At 46.3% G+C, this 20308-nt stretch overlaps 1 protein-coding gene across 1 annotated transcript in view; it reads right to left on the bottom strand.

Moving 5' to 3' along the window:
• Positions 1-3756: 3756 nt before the first annotated feature.
• LOC140847137 (zinc finger protein 541-like) overlaps positions 3757-20308 on the bottom strand; it is a 223221-nt gene continuing 206669 nt past the window's right edge. Inside the window, 10 exon segments of the mRNA XM_073226383.1 lie at positions 3757-5186; positions 5298-5479; positions 5642-5782; positions 11814-11902; positions 12459-12534; positions 13724-13824; positions 14200-14342; positions 14937-15000; positions 17102-17244; positions 17817-17880. Of these exon segments, the coding sequence (XP_073082484.1) occupies positions 5015-5186; positions 5298-5479; positions 5642-5782; positions 11814-11902; positions 12459-12534; positions 13724-13824; positions 14200-14342; positions 14937-15000; positions 17102-17244; positions 17817-17880 (1175 nt within the window). The 3' untranslated portion in view covers positions 3757-5014.

Genomic DNA, 20308 nt, shown 5'->3' with positions numbered 1-20308 from the left:
GGCTGGAAATGAAATGCAAGTACAATTCTAGCACCAGTCGTTTAAAGCCAGGCTGTGTTATAAAATATAAATCTCTTCTATCTCAGGGAGTCTAGTTTAAGACTTCCCAATTTTCAAAGATCATGATGAACCAGTAAGTAGAATAGATTTTCACTAAAGGAATTTAGAAAACTACTTCCATATTGTAGTAGTGCACGGGACTTCTCACTATTTTCCTTGTGGCAAAATATATTTAGCTGCATAACATTATATCGCATACTTCTTTCAGGGGCCAAGCCTCTCTAATCAGTGTTTGTGTTGAGGCCAGGTTTATGTGCAGAAGATAAGACACTTCTTTCTTAGTTTAGGGATTGAATTACTCTGTTAGTTTTCCTAGTTTCTTCTGCCCGAGCTTTAGTCCTTCCTCGAGAGGCCCCTGCCTGTCTGATGAGTGCAGGGAGTGTGTGACTTTTCTTCACTGCTTAGAGTCTTGATCTGAGTCACAGGCTTGTCTCGCTTCCCTGGGGCTTCAGACAAGGAAATGCTCAGCTCCAGGACGACTGCCTCTAGGGAAAGGAGTTAACAGAACAGAGCTATTGACTTGTTGGTCTGACCTTTCAGCTTGATGGCTTTACAGACGCCACTTACATTACATTACACAGGAAAAAGTGGCGCAGGCCTAACAGGACTGCTTTGAAAAGGAGCAGAGGAACCCTTGCAAAGGGAGAGAGAAAATTCAGAGACTGTTACGGACATTTATGGTGGGGTTTATACCCTTAAACACCAGTTTCTCTCACTGCTTGGGAATTATCCTGCTAATCACCTACTGTAAGAGATCTGATCTGTGAGATAAGAGGTCGGGATCATCTGCATCTTTCGCATAGGCAGCAGCCTAGCTGGAGGTTCACTCAGCGCCATAGGATCAATCAGCCGGAGCTGAGATCTAAGGACCATGGTCTATTGATCCAGTCCGCCCTCGGAGTCCGCCGATTAGGATAGGAAAGTAGGAAATCGGCTCAACCACTCCCCGACATTCCCATTGGTCCAGAGGCGGGGGATCAAGGAGCGGCAGACACCGGGAAACCTTTCACCTGAGACTTAAGACTGGTAGCCACCACTAATCATCTTTTAAGTGGCTAATGGGTGCCCAGACACATTTTATGAGATAAAGAGTGCAGCATTAAGTCAGGAATAAGAGCGAAGCGTGGGTCTCCTACCTTGTGGGGATGAGCGTCAGGTTCCGTGAGACTGATGAAGTCAGAAGAGAGTTAGGGACACCCCCTGCCTCACTCAGAGGCCAGGGCAGGCTGAAGAAGCAGGCTGGGAGTCAGAGGCAGAGAGAGAGAGGCGCTCCTCACGGACACCCAGTCGGGCTGTCGGGGTCTGATTCCAGACACGCAGGCCTTTCAGAAGCTGCTGAAGTGCAGCCTCAGCCTAGAGTCTCGCAGGTGCCCACGGCCTTCCTCGGTCCCTCGCATCCAAGGAGACGCCTCTGAAGGGGAATCCGGGCCTCCACTCAGCTGACATTCCCGGCTCCCGAAGGAGACAGGGGATCCACTGAGGGAGACGCAGGGGAAACTGTCGCTCGAGACTTTGACATCGGCAGCCGGGCTCCTCCCATTTAAGTGGCTGACGAGCGCCCGATGTGTGCCACAGACGGCTCCCTTCTATAAGGACAGGGAGAGAAAAGGCAGGCTTGGGTGCTGATGCTCACCTCTGAGGTCATCCCGGGCGAGCCCCTAAAAAGGGGGAGTTTGCAAAGGTTGCAAAGCGAGAGTGATCAAGTTACATAAAGACTAGACAGGCCAAGGCATAGCATCGCCCCGTCCAGGAGCTTTCTTAAGATCTCATAACATTAGCCCAATTTGTTTGTTTGAGGGTTCCCTGGGGCGGCAACCAATAACAATATTTTTTAATGTATTTATGCAATTGGGCAAAATCCTTCTTAGAAGTTTTCACTCCTGGTGTTTTTAGGAGGGCACAGAGTAATTTTAAATAGTCCTCCGGTTAGCTGCTTTGGTCTGTTTGGCCCATTATAGTGTCCTGACGTCTCGCTGTCCCTACGCGCGATTTCTCGGGAGTCTTACCGGATCAGCGATCTTCGGAGCTGCCAGCTCTGCTTGTCAAGGGTCGCCCGAGCGGAGCTTCCCTGCTCTGTCAACGGTCCCTGTTCGAGCCCCGCTTGCCAGTCAGTCCCCTCCCTGCCTCTAAGCCGCAGACAAAGGAGGAGACGTGATGAGTCGTTGAAGACCTGAAAGGGTCAGCCAGGGGGCTCAAGGCGTAACAGCTCAGGAGCAATGCTGAGAAGACACTCCTCATGTTTACTGAGCAAATGAACTTACAATGAACTCAAACATCATTATCCGGCCTTGAGTCTAGCCCAAGGTCGCGACGCTTCTCAAGGATACCAAACTGTGTGAAGATGGCTCCGAGCCATGAGAACTGCTTTGGTTCCCATCACTCAGTCCTTGATTACACATCAACTGAGTGTGTGGGAAAAACAGTCAAGTCATGTGAGCTCATACATTTGATTTCTACCTTACTTGAATTATGTATCAACCCCATCAATCCCACAGGGGGGAACCTAGTAACCACAATATTGCTCATGTGATTGTACATTAATACCAAAATAAAAAAGGTGGAGCACAACTCCTTCCTCCTTAAGTGACTTCCTGCACAGTATGGGGAGGAACACTGAGCTGAGGGTGGAAAAACCTGACAAACGTTGCCGGCCAGGCGGCTGAGGCTGACACCAACAGTGATAAATCAAAACATTGACACATGTACCCTTAATAACATGCGATGACAGTGGCACTTCACCTCTATGGTCTTCCAGTTTAATCATGAGAAAAACACACAATTCCAACTGAGGCACACTCTCCAAAATACCTGACCAGGACGTCTCAAAGCTGTCACGGCATCCGAAACAAGGAAAGCCTGAGAAACTGTCACAGCCGTTAGAAAACAGCATAAAACCTAAATGTGATTTACTCCCACCAGGAGGTTTAAAACATTTTAACAGTAAGGTATTAACAAAAGGCCATGTAATGGAAGCTGCTCAGGCTGAGAGTCGGGGTGGGAATTGATAAGGGCCTGGCTATACCTGGTTGAGTTTTTTAAATGTACCAGTAAGAAAGATGTAACTGGCTTAGGCGACGTCCGGGAAAGAATGTGAACCCTGCAGTACTCAGCCAATGAGGAACCAGGGGAGGGACGCACGCGCTGAGGTAAATTACTGGGGCCAAACTCCCCAGGTGTGCCTGCCCACTAGACTCCCAATCCTGCCAGACCGTCATTAAAGCCTCGCTCCGCTCTCCTGTCTCCGTGTCCACTTACTGAATTTGGACCAGTGAGTGGGTTTCTCACAGCGTGACCCATCAGTAAGTCTGAGTCTCCTGAGATGCATCCCTAATCCCTGAGTTTCTGTCCCTCTTTACGGCTACCCAGCCCAGGCCACCGTCGTCTCTGAGAGCCTCTGTCACCTCTCCAGGCTTGCCGTCCTGCCTCCTGCAACCTCGGCACAGCAGCCACAGAGCTTGGAACCCTCCGCTAGTTCCCGTGGCAGCACTTGCCGTGCCGTGGCCTGGAGTCCAGACCGTGGCCCCAGCAGCCTCCTCTGGGTGGCCTTCCCTGGCCGTCCCCCTAACGCCATCGGCCACACCCTGGTCACTCTTTAGGATTTGAGCCCCTGCCTTATTTCCCTCCCGTCACCTTGTGGTGGACGCAAGGGCTGCCGACCCGGTAGCCGCTCATGCTTCCTCTTCTTTTCCCGCAGGAAGAATTTCCGCTTTCGTCAGGAGGCAGGAAACCTGGGCGAACATGCTGGTTTCCCCCGGTCCTGAGGAGACCTTGGATATGGGGATGACTGCGCCATATCGCTTCCCACTGCCAGGGATCAGTTTAGAAACAGCATGGGCCCCCGTCCTGACCAGTGGACCCAGAGGCATTCTTCTGGAGACCGTTACAAGCCTCCCCGCTCTTAAAGAGGGACACGAGGAGGGAGGGAGGAACGTGCTCTTTCCTGTGCCCTCTGGTGTGGACCTCGGGGCAGGAGGGGGTGATCCTCGTCCCCGCTGCGATCCGCATGCTGAGCTGGCCGCTGCTGGCAGACCCTGACTTCACCCCAGACACACTGGAACCCCCGTCATGCCCTGACTGCTGGTCACCACGCTGCTGACTCTTCTGTCCTTATGGCCCAAAGCAGGAGCTAAAACCACTTTGCTTATTTATTCCTGCTGCTCTCCTGCTCCTAAAATGTGAGCTCCCTGAGGGGAGCACCTGTGTCCCTCCTGTGTCGCTGTGGGCCCACTGCATGGACTGGGTGCTGACACACACTGCAGTGGGCACCTCAGGGCCGGTTCCCGGAATGTATGGGGACCCGGCCCCTCCAGGGCGGACACTAAGCTCACTCGTTTCTGTGGCGCTGGTGACTGGCAGGAGCCCTAAAGCCTTTGTTGGCTCAACAGGCCAGAGAAGCCAGAAGATAGCTGCTTAAGAACACAATTTAATTAGATTTACAAATTGACTTGTACAAAAAAAAAACTTAAGAATGTACAAAGTCATTATCATACTAGGGGCTAAATGCAGAGGGCACACTCTCCTAATGAGGAGTCTGACATGTTGGGAGATCCGGAGTTATTTTCCCACTGGGTGTCCACACCTCGGCCTTCTCTAACAGATGTAACGAAACCCCAAAATTGAGGCAAAGATTGGTGAGGACTCAGATCGAACATGTTTCCCCACACAAGGCTCTCTGCTCCGGAGAATAGAAGGGGAGAGACTATTGACCTAAAGAGAATGGAGCCTCTGGCACCAGCTGGCAAGGATGTCACAGTGTCCAATGATGGCAGCGCTCTGCGTGTTGATGGTCAATGCCCGCTGTGTTTGCAAGCTGGGCTGGTCAGTGGGGGGCAGGGGAGTGGGGGTGGAGGCAGAGGGATGCCCTGAACACCTCGGGAAGGCTGAAGGGAGAGGTGACAGGGCCCGAGGTCCTCATCCCGATGACTTGCTGCCTTGCCCCGGCTCACGGCCCAAATCACCCCTGCAAGGGGCCCATGTCAGCCCCCGTCTCCCCTTCCTCCTCCTTCTCCTCCTCTTTCAGCTTAAAGGCCTTCGCTGGTCTCTCTGCCCTGACAGTTGGTTCCAAGGGGTCCTGAAGCCGGTGCTGCCTCATGTGGGCATTTCGACTCTGGATCTTATCAAATACCCTGCAGAGTCAGCAGAGGACATGGGTCAGAGCAGGGGGAAGGTGGGCTGAGGGCCCACGGAGACAGAGGGCAGGCTGTGTGGGTGCATCCGGGGACAGGGCTGGTGCCCACCTCTCACATTCCCTGCAGGGAAAAGCGCCTTGGCCCTGGCCATGCCCCGGAGGCTCAGGGGTCCGCTTGGGACCAGCACTTGGGCTGGTGGCGATGACGCATTCTCCCCTGCAACTCTCCGTCTCTGTCTTCAACTCAGGGGTTGGACGGCGGCTGCGTCTCTTCTTAGCGCTGCAAGTGGCCTGCACAAGGGGCAGAAATGACATCAGGGTGCCGACCTTCCACCCTTCTGAGGGAGATGCTTTCCTCTGTAGGGGCCCCTTCCCCACCCTGACCTGGGTGATCAGCAGCTGTCCAGACCAGCACTGAACTCCAGTGAGACCCCTTGCCCCAGAATCCCCTACCTTTGTTTCTGTTGGGTCTGACTCGAACAGCTTCCTTTTGACCCCATTTTCCAGGCCTGGGGCCCGAACATAGGCAAACCTGGTCTTTTTTTTCCAGGTGTAGTAATACTCTACACACTGGGCCACCGATTTTGTCTGGACCTGGTGAAAGAAAACAGCAGCGGGCTTTGGGCACTGCCCCACACGCCCCCTCGCCGTGGGGCTAGGCACTTCCTGAAAGCTCTCCTGGAATGTCTCTCCCCTTGGGCTTGGCACGCCCCTGGGCTACAAGGAGCACAGAAGCACAGAGTCCTGCTGCTGATGAGGGGCTCAGGGTGACGCCGCTGTAGCCAGCACCGTCCAAGCTCTGCATGCTCTCTGAGCCCCAAGTCAATCCCGGGAGGCCTTCCCTACAGGAAGGTGTACACGAGGGCTCCCTACACAGGCGCTCACTGTGACGTCAGGCCTAATGGCTATGCATTTACCAGCTGGGACTCCCTGCAGCAGGCTGCCCTCAGCAGCAGAGACCACAAAGCCTTTGCAACAGCTAGGCAGCACCCTGCAGCACAGAGATAAGGGGCCCACGAGAGAAGAAGGGGTTTTGAGGGCATAGTCGGATCCTCGGGCATTCAGACCCCACCGTGTGCTCTCCCCCCACTAAGAATTGACCCCATTAATAATAACTTCTGTAAAAACAAAACGGAACAGGAAAGTTTAATTGCTCTAGGAAGATGATTTCTCAGGAAAATTTAATTGGCCAGTTAAGATATGGGCTCACTTCAGAAAATACTTTCTCCATGTGAAATTTTTTCAGCTCTGTGTATCTTCAAAGACTAGGAGCCAAAGTAGTAAATCCTCTGCCTAAGAAATATCACTCGGTTAGAAGAAAAAAAAAGAAGTTGGACTTCTGCTTCCAAACAAGATGGAGTAACAGGAGCTACACTGACCTTCCCATTCAAAACAATGAGAAGAAACAGTCAAAATGTCTGAAATAATGTTTGGTAAGATGCTAGGCAAGCCAAGAACAAGTCTTTCTGAGAGACAGAAAATAAGCCCCCGCTGTCCCTACACACTACACCCTGGGAGAGTTTCCAGGCTGTGGCCCGGGGAGAGGGGTCCGGGCAGAGCCAGGTGGGCTTCCTGAGCTGAGATGGGAGGGAGGATTCTGGGAGAACAAGGCGGTGAGAGTTCACAGGACAAGGCAGGACAGGGAAGAGCTGCTCAGAGGAAAATTCCAGAGATCTGGGGGGCGCTCCCCTCCAGCGTTCAGCAACGCGCTGACCAGCGTGGGCATATGAGGTGGCCCAAAACTGGGTAAAGAACCGCCTGGAAGAAGTAGATGAAAAGGCACCTCACACAGGGCCAGGAATAGCGCCTGGTTTCCACCCGCTGGGGTGCGAAAAAACTCATAGTTCATGGGACATTGATAGAGAAATTCAGAGGGTTTTGCCTCTGTAATGAGGAATAATTAGCCTTAGACAAAAATGGTCCAATTTAAACAAATCCAAAACCAGAGCCCAAAAGGAACAAGTTGTTTTCAAGTAACCATGTATCAGAACAAAGTTCAAGAATACTTACTAAGAATACAAAAATATTCAGCCCTCAACAAGCTATCATTCACAATGCCGGGAATCCACTGAAAAACTACCAGGCATGGAAAGCAGGAAAATATGACATATAATGGGAAAAAATCCATCCATCCAAATCAACCCACAATGGACACAGATGTTAGAATTAGCAGGAAAGGGCACTAAAAGTCATTATAATTGTACATTATATGTTGAAACAGTTAAATAGAGACATGGGACACTAATGAGACCCAAAAAGAACTCCTAGAGATTAAAATTACAATGTCTGAGATGAAAACTACACTGCAGATTAGATACTGCACAGAAAGGATTACTGAACTTGGAAATACAGCAATAAAAATCATCCAAAATGAAACACACAGAGAAAAAGAGACTCAGTCGAAATGAAAAGAGCATCAGTGACTCCCGGACAGCTGCAGGAAGCCCAGCGCCCACTAAGTGGAGCCCTCAAAGGAGAAGGGGGGATGCAAGAAATGTTTGAAGAAACAAGACTGAATTTCCCGAAATCTAAGGAAAACTATAAACCCGCAGATACAAGAAGCTCAACAAACTGCAAGCACAAGAAAGAAAAATGAAGAAAGCACACCAAAGCCCATCATAATAAAATTGCTCAAAGCCAGTGACAAAGAGAAATTCTGAAAAATATCCAGCCAGTAAAAAAAAGACATGTTATATGCAGAGGACCAAAGACACAGAAATCTGGAGATTTCTTATGAAAAATAATAAAAGCCAGAAGAAAGTAAATTACCTCTTTAAATTACAGGGAAAAGACCTGTCAAGCTAGAATTCCACACTTAACAAAGATATCTTTCAGAAATGAAGGCCAAATAAAGGTTCTTTTTTAGCTATACAAAAGCTGGAAAAATTCATTATTGGCAAATCTGCACTTTAAGAAATGTTAAGTGACTTACATTTATTTCCTTCTGGAAAATGATACCAGATGGAAATATGCATCTACATAAAGGAATGCGGAGCAGTGAAAATGTAAGTACATGGGCGACTATATAAGACATCTCATTATTTAAAGCTCTCTATAAATAATTGACCATTTAAGCAAAAATATCAACAATGTATAGTGGGGTTTACAACATATGTAAAATGAAATGCATAACAACAATTGTATAAAGGCCAGGAGGAGAAATGTAAGTACGCTACTGGAAGGCTGTCATTCTGCACATGAAATGTTATCAAGTCACCTGAAGGGAGACTGGGGTGAGTTAGTGATGCAGACTATTAACCCTAAAGCATCCACCAAAATAATAAAATACAGTTATAGCCAATAAGCTGACAAAGGAGATAAAACAGAATCCTACAATTTACTACATTAATTTTTTCTGCCAAAAGAAGGCAGAAAAAGTGGAAAGGGGAAACAAACAACAGATGGGACAAATAGAAAACAAATAGCAAGATGATGGACTTAAACCTAACCATTCAATAACAACATTAAATGTGAATGTTCTAAACACCCTAATTTAAAAGGCTGAATATTTAATGGGAAATAAAAAAGCAACACCGAACACATGTTATTTATAAGAACACACTTTAGCTGTAAAGGCTAAATAGTTTAAAAGTGAGATGCAGAAAAATGATATAGCATGCTAGCACCCATTTTTAAGAAAGCTGGAGAGGTTGGATATACTAATATCAGAAAAAAGTAGATTTCAGAGCAAATAGTACTTCCAGAGATAAAGTAAATAATTTCATAATGATATAAGGGTCAATTAATCAAGAAGACATAAGAATCCTAAAATTTCATATGTCTACATCAGGGCTTCAAAATGTATGAAGCAAAAAATTACAGAACTGTGGGGAAAAATAGACCCACAGTTATAGGAAAACATTTCAATATCCCATTCTCAACAATTGCTGAAACAATTAGACAGTAAAGGGGTGGAAGACCTAAACCACACTCTGAGCCACAACGAATTCTCACTTATAGAGCTCCACTCACCCACAGCAGGTACACCACCTTCAAGTGTACGAAGAACATTTACCAAGAGGTAAACCATGTTCTGGACTATAAAAAGGGTCAATAAATTTAAAAGGATTCAACTCATGCAAAGTATTTCTCTGGTCACAATGGCATTAACTGAAAAATCAGTTAACTGAAGAACTATGCAAAATCCTCAAACATTTGGAGACTAACACACTTCTAAATATTCATACTTCAAAAAAGAAATCAAAAGCAAGATGAAAAGGTATTTTGAATTGAATAAAAATGAAAACCCAAAATAAGAAAACTTATCAAAGAAGTACTTTGAGGGAAACTTACAGCACTACAAACCCATGTTTGGGAAGAAGAAAGGTCTGAAATCAATGAGCTCAGCTTCCATTTTCAGAAACTAGTAAAAGAAGAGCAATTTAAACACAAAGCAAACAGAAGAAATTGCAGAATAAATAAACCAAATAGAGAAAAACCAGGAAGCCAAAACTGGTTTTTTGAGAAAATCAGTAAAATTGATAAGCCTTTAGTCAGATCAGAATAAAAAGATATATTACCGAAAGCAGGAATGAGAGAGGGGCTATCACTATAGTCTATAAATTCAAAAAGGAGAATATAAGAATATAATAAACAACTTTATGCTAATACATCAGACAACTTAGAAGAAATGTACAAAAGTCCTTGAAAGATAAAAACTACCAAGGTTCACTCAAAAGGACATTGATAACCTGAGTAGCCATATATCTATTAAATAAGTTGAATTTGCACTTCAAAACCTCCCCACAAAGAAAGCTGCAGGCCCAAATATTTAAGGAAGGAAGAAGTAATCCAATTCTAAACAAACTCTTCCCCCAAAAAACTGAAGTGGAGGGAACACTCCTGAACTCATTCTACAAGGTCAGCACTACCCCCATCCCAAAGCCAGACAAACGCACCGCAGGAGAGACAGCGACAGGCCAGTGCCCACCACGGACTCGGGGGGGGAATTCCAGACACAGTTTTAACAGATAGAATCCAACAATACATAGAACAGACCCACACACACACAGCCAGCTGCTATCTGGCCCCGTACAAAGGCGGCTGAGTGGGGAAGATATGGCCTCTGCAACAACAGGCACTGGAACAGCTAAACACCCACAGGAAAGATGGAGCTGCAATCCATACCGTGCCCTACATACAAACCCTAACCCCGAAAGGACCACGCATCTAAATGTAAAGCCTAAAGCTATAAAGCTTCTGGAAGACATAGAGGAAAAACTCTGTGACTTTGGGTTAGGCAAAGATTTCTTAGATACAACACCAAAATCACGGTCCATGAAAGAAAAAGTAATCAATAGAATTTAATTAAAATTTAAAACTTTCTTCAAAAGACACTGTTAAAAGACTAAAAAGCTACAGATTGGGAGAAAATACTTGCAAAGCATATATCTGGATAAAAGACTTGTGCCCAGAACAAATAATGAACTCCTACAACTCAATAAAAACACAAACATCCCAGTGAAAACAAAGGCAAAGAAGCAAACAGACACCAAAGAAGGCTCACAGATAGCAAACAAGCACATGAAAAGTTGTTCAGAAACATTAGTCAGGGGGAAACGCGGTGAGATACCTCTGCATACTCATTAGAATGGCTACGATTAAAAAAACCGACCATATCAAGTGCTGGAGATGTTGTGGAGCAACTGGAACTCTTGTACCTCCCGGTGGGAATGTGAAATGGTACAGCCCCTTTGGTTAAGTTTGGCACTTTCTTGAAAAGTTAAATGTACACCTACCATGTGAGCCACTCATTCCTTTCCTAAGTATTTGCTGCCCTCCCCCCCCACCTACAGTACTTGTTCATGTAGAGATTTGAATGTGAATATTCACAGAAGCTTTATTTATAATTGCAGATAACTTGGAAACCCCACAGATGTCCATCAATAGGTGAATGATTAAATGAACTGTGTTACATCCACACAATGGAATACTCCTCAGCAAGAAAAAGGGTCCACACAATAACATGGATGAACCTCAAAACAATGATGCTGAGTGTAAGAAGTCACACAAGGCAGACAAGCAGTGCACATGCTGCAGGACAGATAGAAAACTCTGGAAAATGCAAACTAATTTGGAGTGACAGAAAGAAGATAAGGAGGTGATTAGGGAGGGACAGGGGTGGTAGGAAAAAGGGATTTACCAAGGGGACAGGAGGAAACTTTTGGGGGTGATGAATGTGTTTCTTATCTTGACTATGGTGATGGTTTTGCAGGTATAAATATGTCAAAACATGAAATAGTACATTTTTTGTTACGTGCAGTTTTGTGTATATCAAGTTAAAAGAACAAAAAACATCAGCAGACATTAAGTGTAGTATGATTGCATCCTTTCCTAAATACATGTGTATATGCACGTAAGATCTGTACGGGGAAATGCCTGAGGTGCCCAGCCAAAGTCAGAGGTCATCATTCAGAAGCGGGATGATGGGGATGGGTGTGGAGGGCTTTGAGCACATGATGGCATTTCTGTACTGTCTGGCGTTGTTCACATCAGTGGCCTTTTTAAATTACCAACTGTTTACAGTGTGAACAGCGTGTAACCCCGATAGGCCCTCCAGCTCTAGCTCAGCTCAGCGGTGTGAGTCGAGGCCTTGTCTACACCAGCCCACCCACGTATACCTTACCATCTTGTGTATCAAGTGGAAGTTCTTTTTGTGAGCCTGGAATGCCTTATTAAACAGAACCTTCTCCTGGGAGGTCCAGACGTCAGAACCTATCAGAGAAACAGGAGGAAAAAGGACAGTTCTGCAGCCGCAGCCATGGCGGAAATGCAGCCTGCCCTTTTTAAAGCTGTCGTTACCAAGTACCAAGTATGTGCCAAGAATTCTGTTTTGTCTCATACAATCCTTAGAAAAACCTCAGCAGGTTGGGACCAATACTATCCCCACGTTACAGATGCAGTAACAAGGCTTCCATTGGTTAACAGACTTGCCAACGGGAGGCAGGGACCCCCAGTTGCCTGACTCCTAGGTTGGGGTGCTCAGCCACTGAATCTGAGCCCGCCTTCACGGCTCCTTGGCCAAGGGATCCCCTTCCTGGCTGGGAACAGCCCCTGAGGGAACCACTGTACTGGAAGGGGGAAGGGAGGACCCAGCCAGGAGAGACAGGCACCCACTGATGTCCCCTGGAGAGGAGAGGCCCTTCTGGAAAGGCAGGAGAAGGAGGGCCCCAAGAGCACACCCAGGGGCACAAGCAGGGCCTGCCGCCGAGACCGACTGGCTCCCGGGTAGTAGCCGGGCACACCCACTCCCGCAGCCTTGCTCCAGTACCTGCATAGTGGTAGTCAGCCAGCGGGTGAGTTGGTGGCTTCTGGGGTCCTCCGTGTATCAGGGTCTCTAGGGCCACCTGGAGCAGGAAGGAAAGCGGGCTACTTTCTGAGGGAGGGAAGGTGAGGTGGAGGCCTGCCTTCATCCTTACATTCATTTGAGAAACACAGGCCTCCCTAAAGCCTCCCTCACTCCAGGGCTACTCAGCGCGTGGTGGGGCCGTGGACTGGCCACGGCCTGCAAACTGCATGTGGACGTACCGGCTCTGTCGCTACGCATACTGAGTGCAGCTGGGGTTTTTCTAATAGTAGGGTTTTCTTGATGAATGAAGCAGTGTGCAGATTTACTCTTGTGCCAGCTCCTTCCTTCGTCAAGGACTGGCATTTGTAGGAGCCCTGGCTGTGCCATGCCACAGTTTATTTTCTTCATAGAACTAATCACTAACAACTTTTAAAAACAGATTTCCCTTTGACTGTCCTAAATTTAAAATGCAAGCCCCACGGAGAAGGATTTTGTCTCGCTCAACAGTGTCAACCCGATCGGGACTGGCCACGGAACCTGCAGGGCCCAGTGCAAAATGAAATTGCAGGCTTTTTGAAAATTTGTTAATTTCAAAAATGGTAGAAGCAGAGCATTAGACCGAGGGGGGTCCCAAAGCCAGCCCTGCCCCAGGGCCACAACACTCATGAGGGCAAACACACATGTGCTGGTTACTCTGCTGAGCACCCACTATGTGGCAGCCACTGCCTTGCAACTTGAGGAAAAGTACAGTTGCCAATACTGACTCCTGGGGCCCTAACTTGGGTGACATGACCCCCATTTCCACTACTCAGAGTTGAACTTTTCATTTTCTAAACTTCAGGATTGTGAAGCGGGTCCTTGGAGGAAGCAGATATTTTCATTGCATCAGGGGTTTTCGTACATGGGATTTTAATCAAAAAGGTAAAGCTCCATCGATAAACCAGATCAGTGCAGGACCTGAGTCAGTCTACTGGGCTCCACTCCCCCTGCCCCTGCGATCTCGGAGGAACCTGGTGCTCTGCAGCTGCCCCAGGTAAATAACTGACTAACTGGGCCACATCTGCACGTTTGCCCTACAACTGACGACATCAACCCCACAGCCACTGGGGAGAAGGATGGGTGGTCTTTCTTTAGTTTTCATGAGCTGCAAAGCCTGCAGAGGGCACATTACATGCACCAGATCCCCAGCCTCAGGAGAGCAGGGGCTTCCCAGGGACCCGCCAAGCCCGCCCCTGCCTCCAGCTCACCGGGACATCGCCCTGGGCCTCGTGCAGGCAGTGCAGAGCGAGCTCCAGGTTGGTGCCCCCTCCTGGCATTGCGCTGGAGGCCATCTTGCAGAGCTCAGTCACTGTGCACAGCAAACGTCCCCAGAAGAGTGTGAGAGAGGAAGACACAGGGAGTCAGTGAATGCCGGGAGGAGACGTCCCCAAAAGCACAGAGAGGGGCTCCTTGTCCCTGTCTCCCTCACAGCTCCCTGAAAAGCAGGCAAAGGGAAGGACAGGGAGGAAGGGCAGAAACCCTGCTTCTGTCACCTGCTCAGGATGGCCTGGCCGATTACTGAATGAGGAGAATGGGGGGCGGGAGGAGACGGCCTGGTTCCATAGCCGGGTACCCCACCCAGGGATACTGCTTCCTGGTCCAGGTGAGAACTGGGAGGAGGAACTCCTTGGAGATGAGGGAAGGAGGGGTACCCTTGGGAATTTGGCCCCCATGTTTCAGCCACCTCTATCCTGTGTTTCTGGAGTGCCCATCACATCGTCCGATGGCTTCCAGACCAGAGAAGCTCCTTGTTCACCGGTCTCGGCTGGGGGGCGCTCCTGGAGCTCCGGGATCTCGGCCTGAAACTCGCGTCCTATCCTGATGTGTCTGAAATGAGGCCACACACGAGACATACACATGTGACTAAGATAGGAAATAAGACGGAGATGTGTGACGTGCCCTGCTCTCAGGCCACAACCCTGCTCTGTTGAAACCTCTATCATCTCCCAGATGCATCAGGGGAGTATTTGTAACCCCTCACAGACATGGACAAGTGTTCTAGATACCGTCCAGCTACGCCCCCATTCCTCCAATTTTCTTTATCACCACGCCTCTGGCCTCAGGTGCCCCTCTTGGGGTCCAGGACAGGGGAGGTGTATGCTGATGCCTGGCATGCTTCTACATCCATGGCCACATCCCTCTAGTCACATTCCATGGACATTCCAAGTCTCACACATGCCATCACCAATTTTACCTAGAACCTCAGGGGCCTGGGCACTTGTCGCAGTGGGCCCAAATATGGGCTACCCAGACAGAAGGAATATTGGGGAAACTTCGCACATACACCCAGAGAAATCTACCACTTCTCTCCCACAGTGAAGCTAACCCCCCTGTGAGGAAGGAGTTCTGGGGGAACACAAGGAGGGTAAAAATATCCCCAATTTGGAAGGACCCCCAGGTTCTAAGTCTGTTCCAACTCACGGTCTAATGCTGGGCTTGGTGTCATCCTCGACTGCACAGATGCCAGAAGAGTCATCCACTTGATCTAGAAAACACGCAACAGAAACCTTCAAGAACACTGACTAGAAGTGACGCAGGGGCCCCTTCTGCCTGCCTTTGTAGAGCAGCTGAAAGTAGGGTTTCTCAGCTTGCAAGGTTGGGACGTGTAACCAGGGACACAGAGAGTCCCTCTCCTCCCAGCTCTCATGCCTAAAGAACTAAAGGAAGGTACAATGAAAAAAGCTCATCAAAGAGAGAATACTATTAAGAGGTAGAAATTGTGTTTTTATTAAAGAACCAAATGGAAATCTTGGAGTTAAGAACAATAACCAAAATGGGGGTTTGAGCTGGCAGAAGTAACCAGCAGCCAACTTAAAGCTAGATCCATGGAGATTATGGATTTTGAAGAACACAGAGAAAAATAAATGAATGAAGGAAAACAAAGAGCCTCAGAGAAATGTGGGGCATCAATAAGTGCAGCAACACGTGTAATGGCAATACAAGGAGTAGAGAACAGAACAGAAAAATATTTAAAGTATTTAATGGCAGAAAATGTGCAAAATGAGATGAAAAAACAATACATACATCCAAGAAACCCTATAAACTCCAAGTAGCATAAACACAAAGAGCTCTCCATCTGGGCACATCATAGGCAAAATACTGAAAGCCAAAGATAAAGATCTTGAAAGCAAAAAGAGAAAAATAACGTGACCTACATGCACACTATAGTAAGATTAACAGCTGACTTTTCATCGAACATGATAGCAGTTGGAAGGCAGTGGGACAACATGATCTCATTGCTGGAAGTAAAAACTCAACCAAGAATCTTATCTCCTGAAAATTACCTTTCAAAAATGAAGGTGAAGAAAGACATCCTTAGGTAAATAAAAACTGAGGAAACTTGTTGCTAGCAGACCTGTCTTACAAGGAACATTCAAGGGAGAGAATTATTCAGCCATGAACAGAAATGAAGTTCTGATATACACAACATGGGTGAAACCCTAAGTTTTCATGCTAACTGGAAGAAAACACAAAGAAGCACACATTGTATGATTCCCACTTATATGAAATGTCCAGAAGAGCAGAGCCTACAGGACAGAAAGTAGATTTGTGGTTACCTACGGCTGGGGACAGGGTCGGGAGGGGAGGGACAAGAGTGACTGCTGAGTAGAGGGCTCCCTTGGGATATGATGAAAATATCCGAAAATTGATGGTAGCAACGATTGCACACACAGGTCTGTGAAATACCAACTACCACTGTATACTTTATTTTAAGGGGATGAATTGTATGACATGTGAATTACACCTCCACAATGAAAATAAATATTACAGGAAGTTCTTCAGACTGAAAGAGAAAATGACATGAGATAGTAATCTGAATCCAAACAAACAAAAAACACTGGTAAATGTACTTATATAGGTAATTATTAAAGTCAGTATAATGGCATATTTTTTCTCTTTTCTTAATTGACCTAAAAAGTAATTGCATAAAACACTACTGTTATGGGCCTGTAATTTATAAACATATATATATATATATATATACACACACACACACACACACACATACATATATGACAACAACAGTACAACAAAGGGGAGATGCATTGGAGTAAAGAAATAGCCCTCCATACAGTAACTCAAATCCACAGGAATAAATGAAGAGATGAGAAATGGTAACGAAAAATGTTATATAACAAACTGTATAAATAATGCTTGCATTCCCTTATTCTCTCACTTTTTGTTACATAAAACAAAATTGTATAATATAAGAATTGATGTATTGCTGGGTTTATATACACACACACTCATATACACATACATATATAAAGTACATATATGAATAATTAGAGCAAGAGGGTTCAGAGAAATAGAGCTGCATAGTAGAAATGCTTCCATATTTCACTTTAAGTGATGGGAAGGACAGGGAGGAAGGGCAGAAACCCTGCTCCTGGCACCTGCTCAGGATGGCCTGGCTGGTTACTGCATGAGGAGAATGGGGGCGGGAGGAGACGGCCTGGTCCCACAGCCGGCTACCCCACCCAGGGATACTGCTTCCTGGTCCAGGTGAGGACTGGGAGGAGGAACTCCTTGGAGATGAGGGAAGGGGGGGTACCCTTGGGAATTTGGCCCCATGTCTCAGCCACCTCTATCCTGTGTTTCTGGATGGCCCATCACATCGTCCGATGGCTTCCAGACCAGAGAAGCTCCATGTTCACTGGTCTCGGCCGCAGGGTGCTCCTGGAGCTCTGGAATGTCGACCTGAAACTTCTTTCCTATCCTGATGCGTCTGAAATGAGGCCACACACAAGACATACACATGTGACTAAGATGGGAAATAAGATGGAGATGTGTGACGTGCCCTGCTCTTAGGCCACAGCCCTGCTCTGTGGAAACCTCTGTCATCTCCCAGATGCATCTGCTGAGTATTCGTCACCCCGGACAGACATGGACAAGTGTTCTAGATACTGTCCAGTTACACCCCCTTCCTCCAATATTCTTTATCACCAGGCTTCTCCCTCAGGTACCCCTCTAGGGGTCCAGGACAGGGGAGGTGTATGCTGATGCCTGGCATGCTTCTACATCCATGGCCACATCCCTCTAGTCACATTCCATGGATACTCAAGCCTCACATGTGCCATCACCAATTCTACCTAAAACCCCAGGGCCCTGGGCATCTGTCCCCGTGGGCCCAACTATGGGATGCCCAGAAGGAAGGAATATTGGTTGAACTTCCCACATACACCCAGAGAAATCTACCACTTCTCTCCCAGAGAGGAAGGAACTCTGGGGGAACACAAGAAGGGTAAAAATATCCCCACTTTGGTAGGAACCCCAGGTTCTAAGTCTGTTCAAACTCACATTCGAATGCGGGGCTTGGTGTTATCCTTGATAACATGGCTGCCAGAAGAGTCATCCACTTGATCTAGAAAACATGCAACAGAAAGCTTCAAGAACACTGAGTGGAAGGGATGCAGGGTCCCCTTCTCCCTGCTTTTGTAGAGCAGCTGAAAGTAGGGTTTCCAAGCTTGCAAGGTCGGGAGCTCCCTCAGAACACTAACAATAGAACTCCTGTATGATCCAGCAGCCCCACTTGTCGGTATTGAAACAAATGGATGGAAATCAGGCTCTCAAAGAGACACCTGCACTCCCATGTTCACTGCAACGTGATTCGCAATAGCTAAGACGTGGAAACAACCAAGATGACCATCGACATATGAATGGGTAAAGAATATGTGGTTTATACATACAATGGAATCCTACTTAGCATTGAAAAAAGGAAATTTTGCAATATGCAACAACATGGATGAACCCCTTGAGAATATTAAATGAAATAAGCCAGTCACAGAAAGAGAAATACTGCATGAATGCACTTAACATGTAGTATCTAAAACAGTCAAATCCATATAACCAAAGGGTGGAATGGTGGTGGCCAGGGTTAGGGTCGTCGGAAATGGGGAGTTACTAACCAAGGAATGTAAAGTATCAATTTAGGAAGATGAATGAACTCTAGAGATCTGATGTACAGCACTGCCAACAGTACTATATTGAATACTTAAAAGATTTGTTAGAGGGTAGGTCTATGTTCACTCTTCTTGTCACAACAAAAATTGTTCAAAAGATCATGTGGAAGAGGACTAGGACTTCTGAAAATACAAAGAGTAAAGCAACAAATTAAGAGGTCAAAATTATTTTAAAGCAGTTAAAGTCTCTAGAAGTTATCCTAAAGGTATCCAGCATTTTAAGAAATATTCATTCAGGCCAATTGAGTAAATCTCAGTAAGAATAGTGAGTTTGTGGCATCTGAGCCATGACTTGTTCCCTTACCTACCAACCCCGTGCACTGTGTATCAGAAGCGCTACTTGGAGGGCTCTACTCCAGGGAGGTGCAGCCAGGGACACAGGGGGTCCCTCTCCTCCCAGCTCTCATGCCTAAAGAACTAAAGGAAGGTACAATGAAAAATGCTTATCAAAGAGAGAATACTATTAAGAAGTAGAAATTGTTTAAAAAAAAAAAAGAATCAAATGGAAATTTTTGAGTTAAGAAAGGACAATAACCAAAATGTAGATTTGAGCTGGCAGAAGTAACCAGCAGCCAACTTAAAGATAGATTCATGGAGATTACGGATTTTGAAGAACAGAGAGAAAAATAAATGAATGAAAGAAAACAAAGGGCCACAGAGAAATGTGGGGCATCAATAAGTGTAGCAACAGGTGTAATGGGAATACAAGGAGGAGTGGAGAAAGGAACAGAAAAATATTTACAGTATTAAATGGCAGAAAATGTGCAAAATGTGACAAAAAAACAATGCATACATCCAAGAAACTCTATAAACTCCAAGTAGCATAAACACAAAGAGCTCTTCATCTGGGCACATCATAGGCAAAATACTGAAAGCCAAAGAGAAAGACCTTGAAATCAAAAAAGTAAAATAACATGATATAGATGTACACCCCAGTAAGATTAACAGCTGACTTCTCATTGAAAATGATAGCAGTTGGAAGGCAGTGGGACAACATCATCTCATTGCTGGAAGTAAAAACTGTTAACCAAGAATCTTATATCCAGCAAATTACCTTTCAAGAATGAAGATGAAAAAAGATATCCTTAGGTCAATAAAAACCAAGGAAACTTGTTGTTAGCAGACCTGTCTTATAAGGAACATTAAAGGTAGAGAATTATTCAGCCATGCATGAAAAGAAATGAAGTTCTGATATACACAACATGGATGAAACCCTAAGTTTTTATGCTAACTGAAAGAAGATACAAAGAAGCACACATCATATGATTTCCACTTGTATGAAATGTCCACAGGAGCCGAGCCTACAGGACAGAAAGTAGATTCGTGGTTACCTACGGCTGGGGACTGGGTTGGGAGGGGAAGGACAAGAGTGACTGCTGAGTACAGGGCTTCTTTGGGACATGACGAAAATATCTGGAAACTGATGGTAGCAACAGTTGCACAGCTCTGAGAATGTACCCACCACTGCTGTATTGTGTACTTTAAAGGGATGAATTGTATGACATGTGAATTACACCTCCACAATGAAAATAAATACTACAGGAAGTTTCAGGCTGAAAGAAAAAAATACATTAGATAGTAACCTGAATCCAAACAAATACAAAACACTGGTAAATCTACTTATGTAGGTAATTATAAAAGGCAGTATAATTGCATATTTTTTCTTTTCTTGACTTAAAAAGTAAGTGCATGAAACATTAGTGTTATAGGCCTGTAATTTATAAACATATATATGACAACAACAGCACAACAGAGGGGCGATGCATTGGAGTAGAGAAATAACACTCCATACCATAACTCCAATCCACAGAAATAAATAAATGAAGAGAC

Source organism: Manis javanica, chromosome 17 (assembly GCF_040802235.1).
Source record: "Manis javanica isolate MJ-LG chromosome 17, MJ_LKY, whole genome shotgun sequence".
NCBI classification, from domain to species: domain Eukaryota; kingdom Metazoa; phylum Chordata; class Mammalia; order Pholidota; family Manidae; genus Manis; species Manis javanica.
This window is presented reverse-complemented; position numbering and strand designations above follow the sequence as displayed.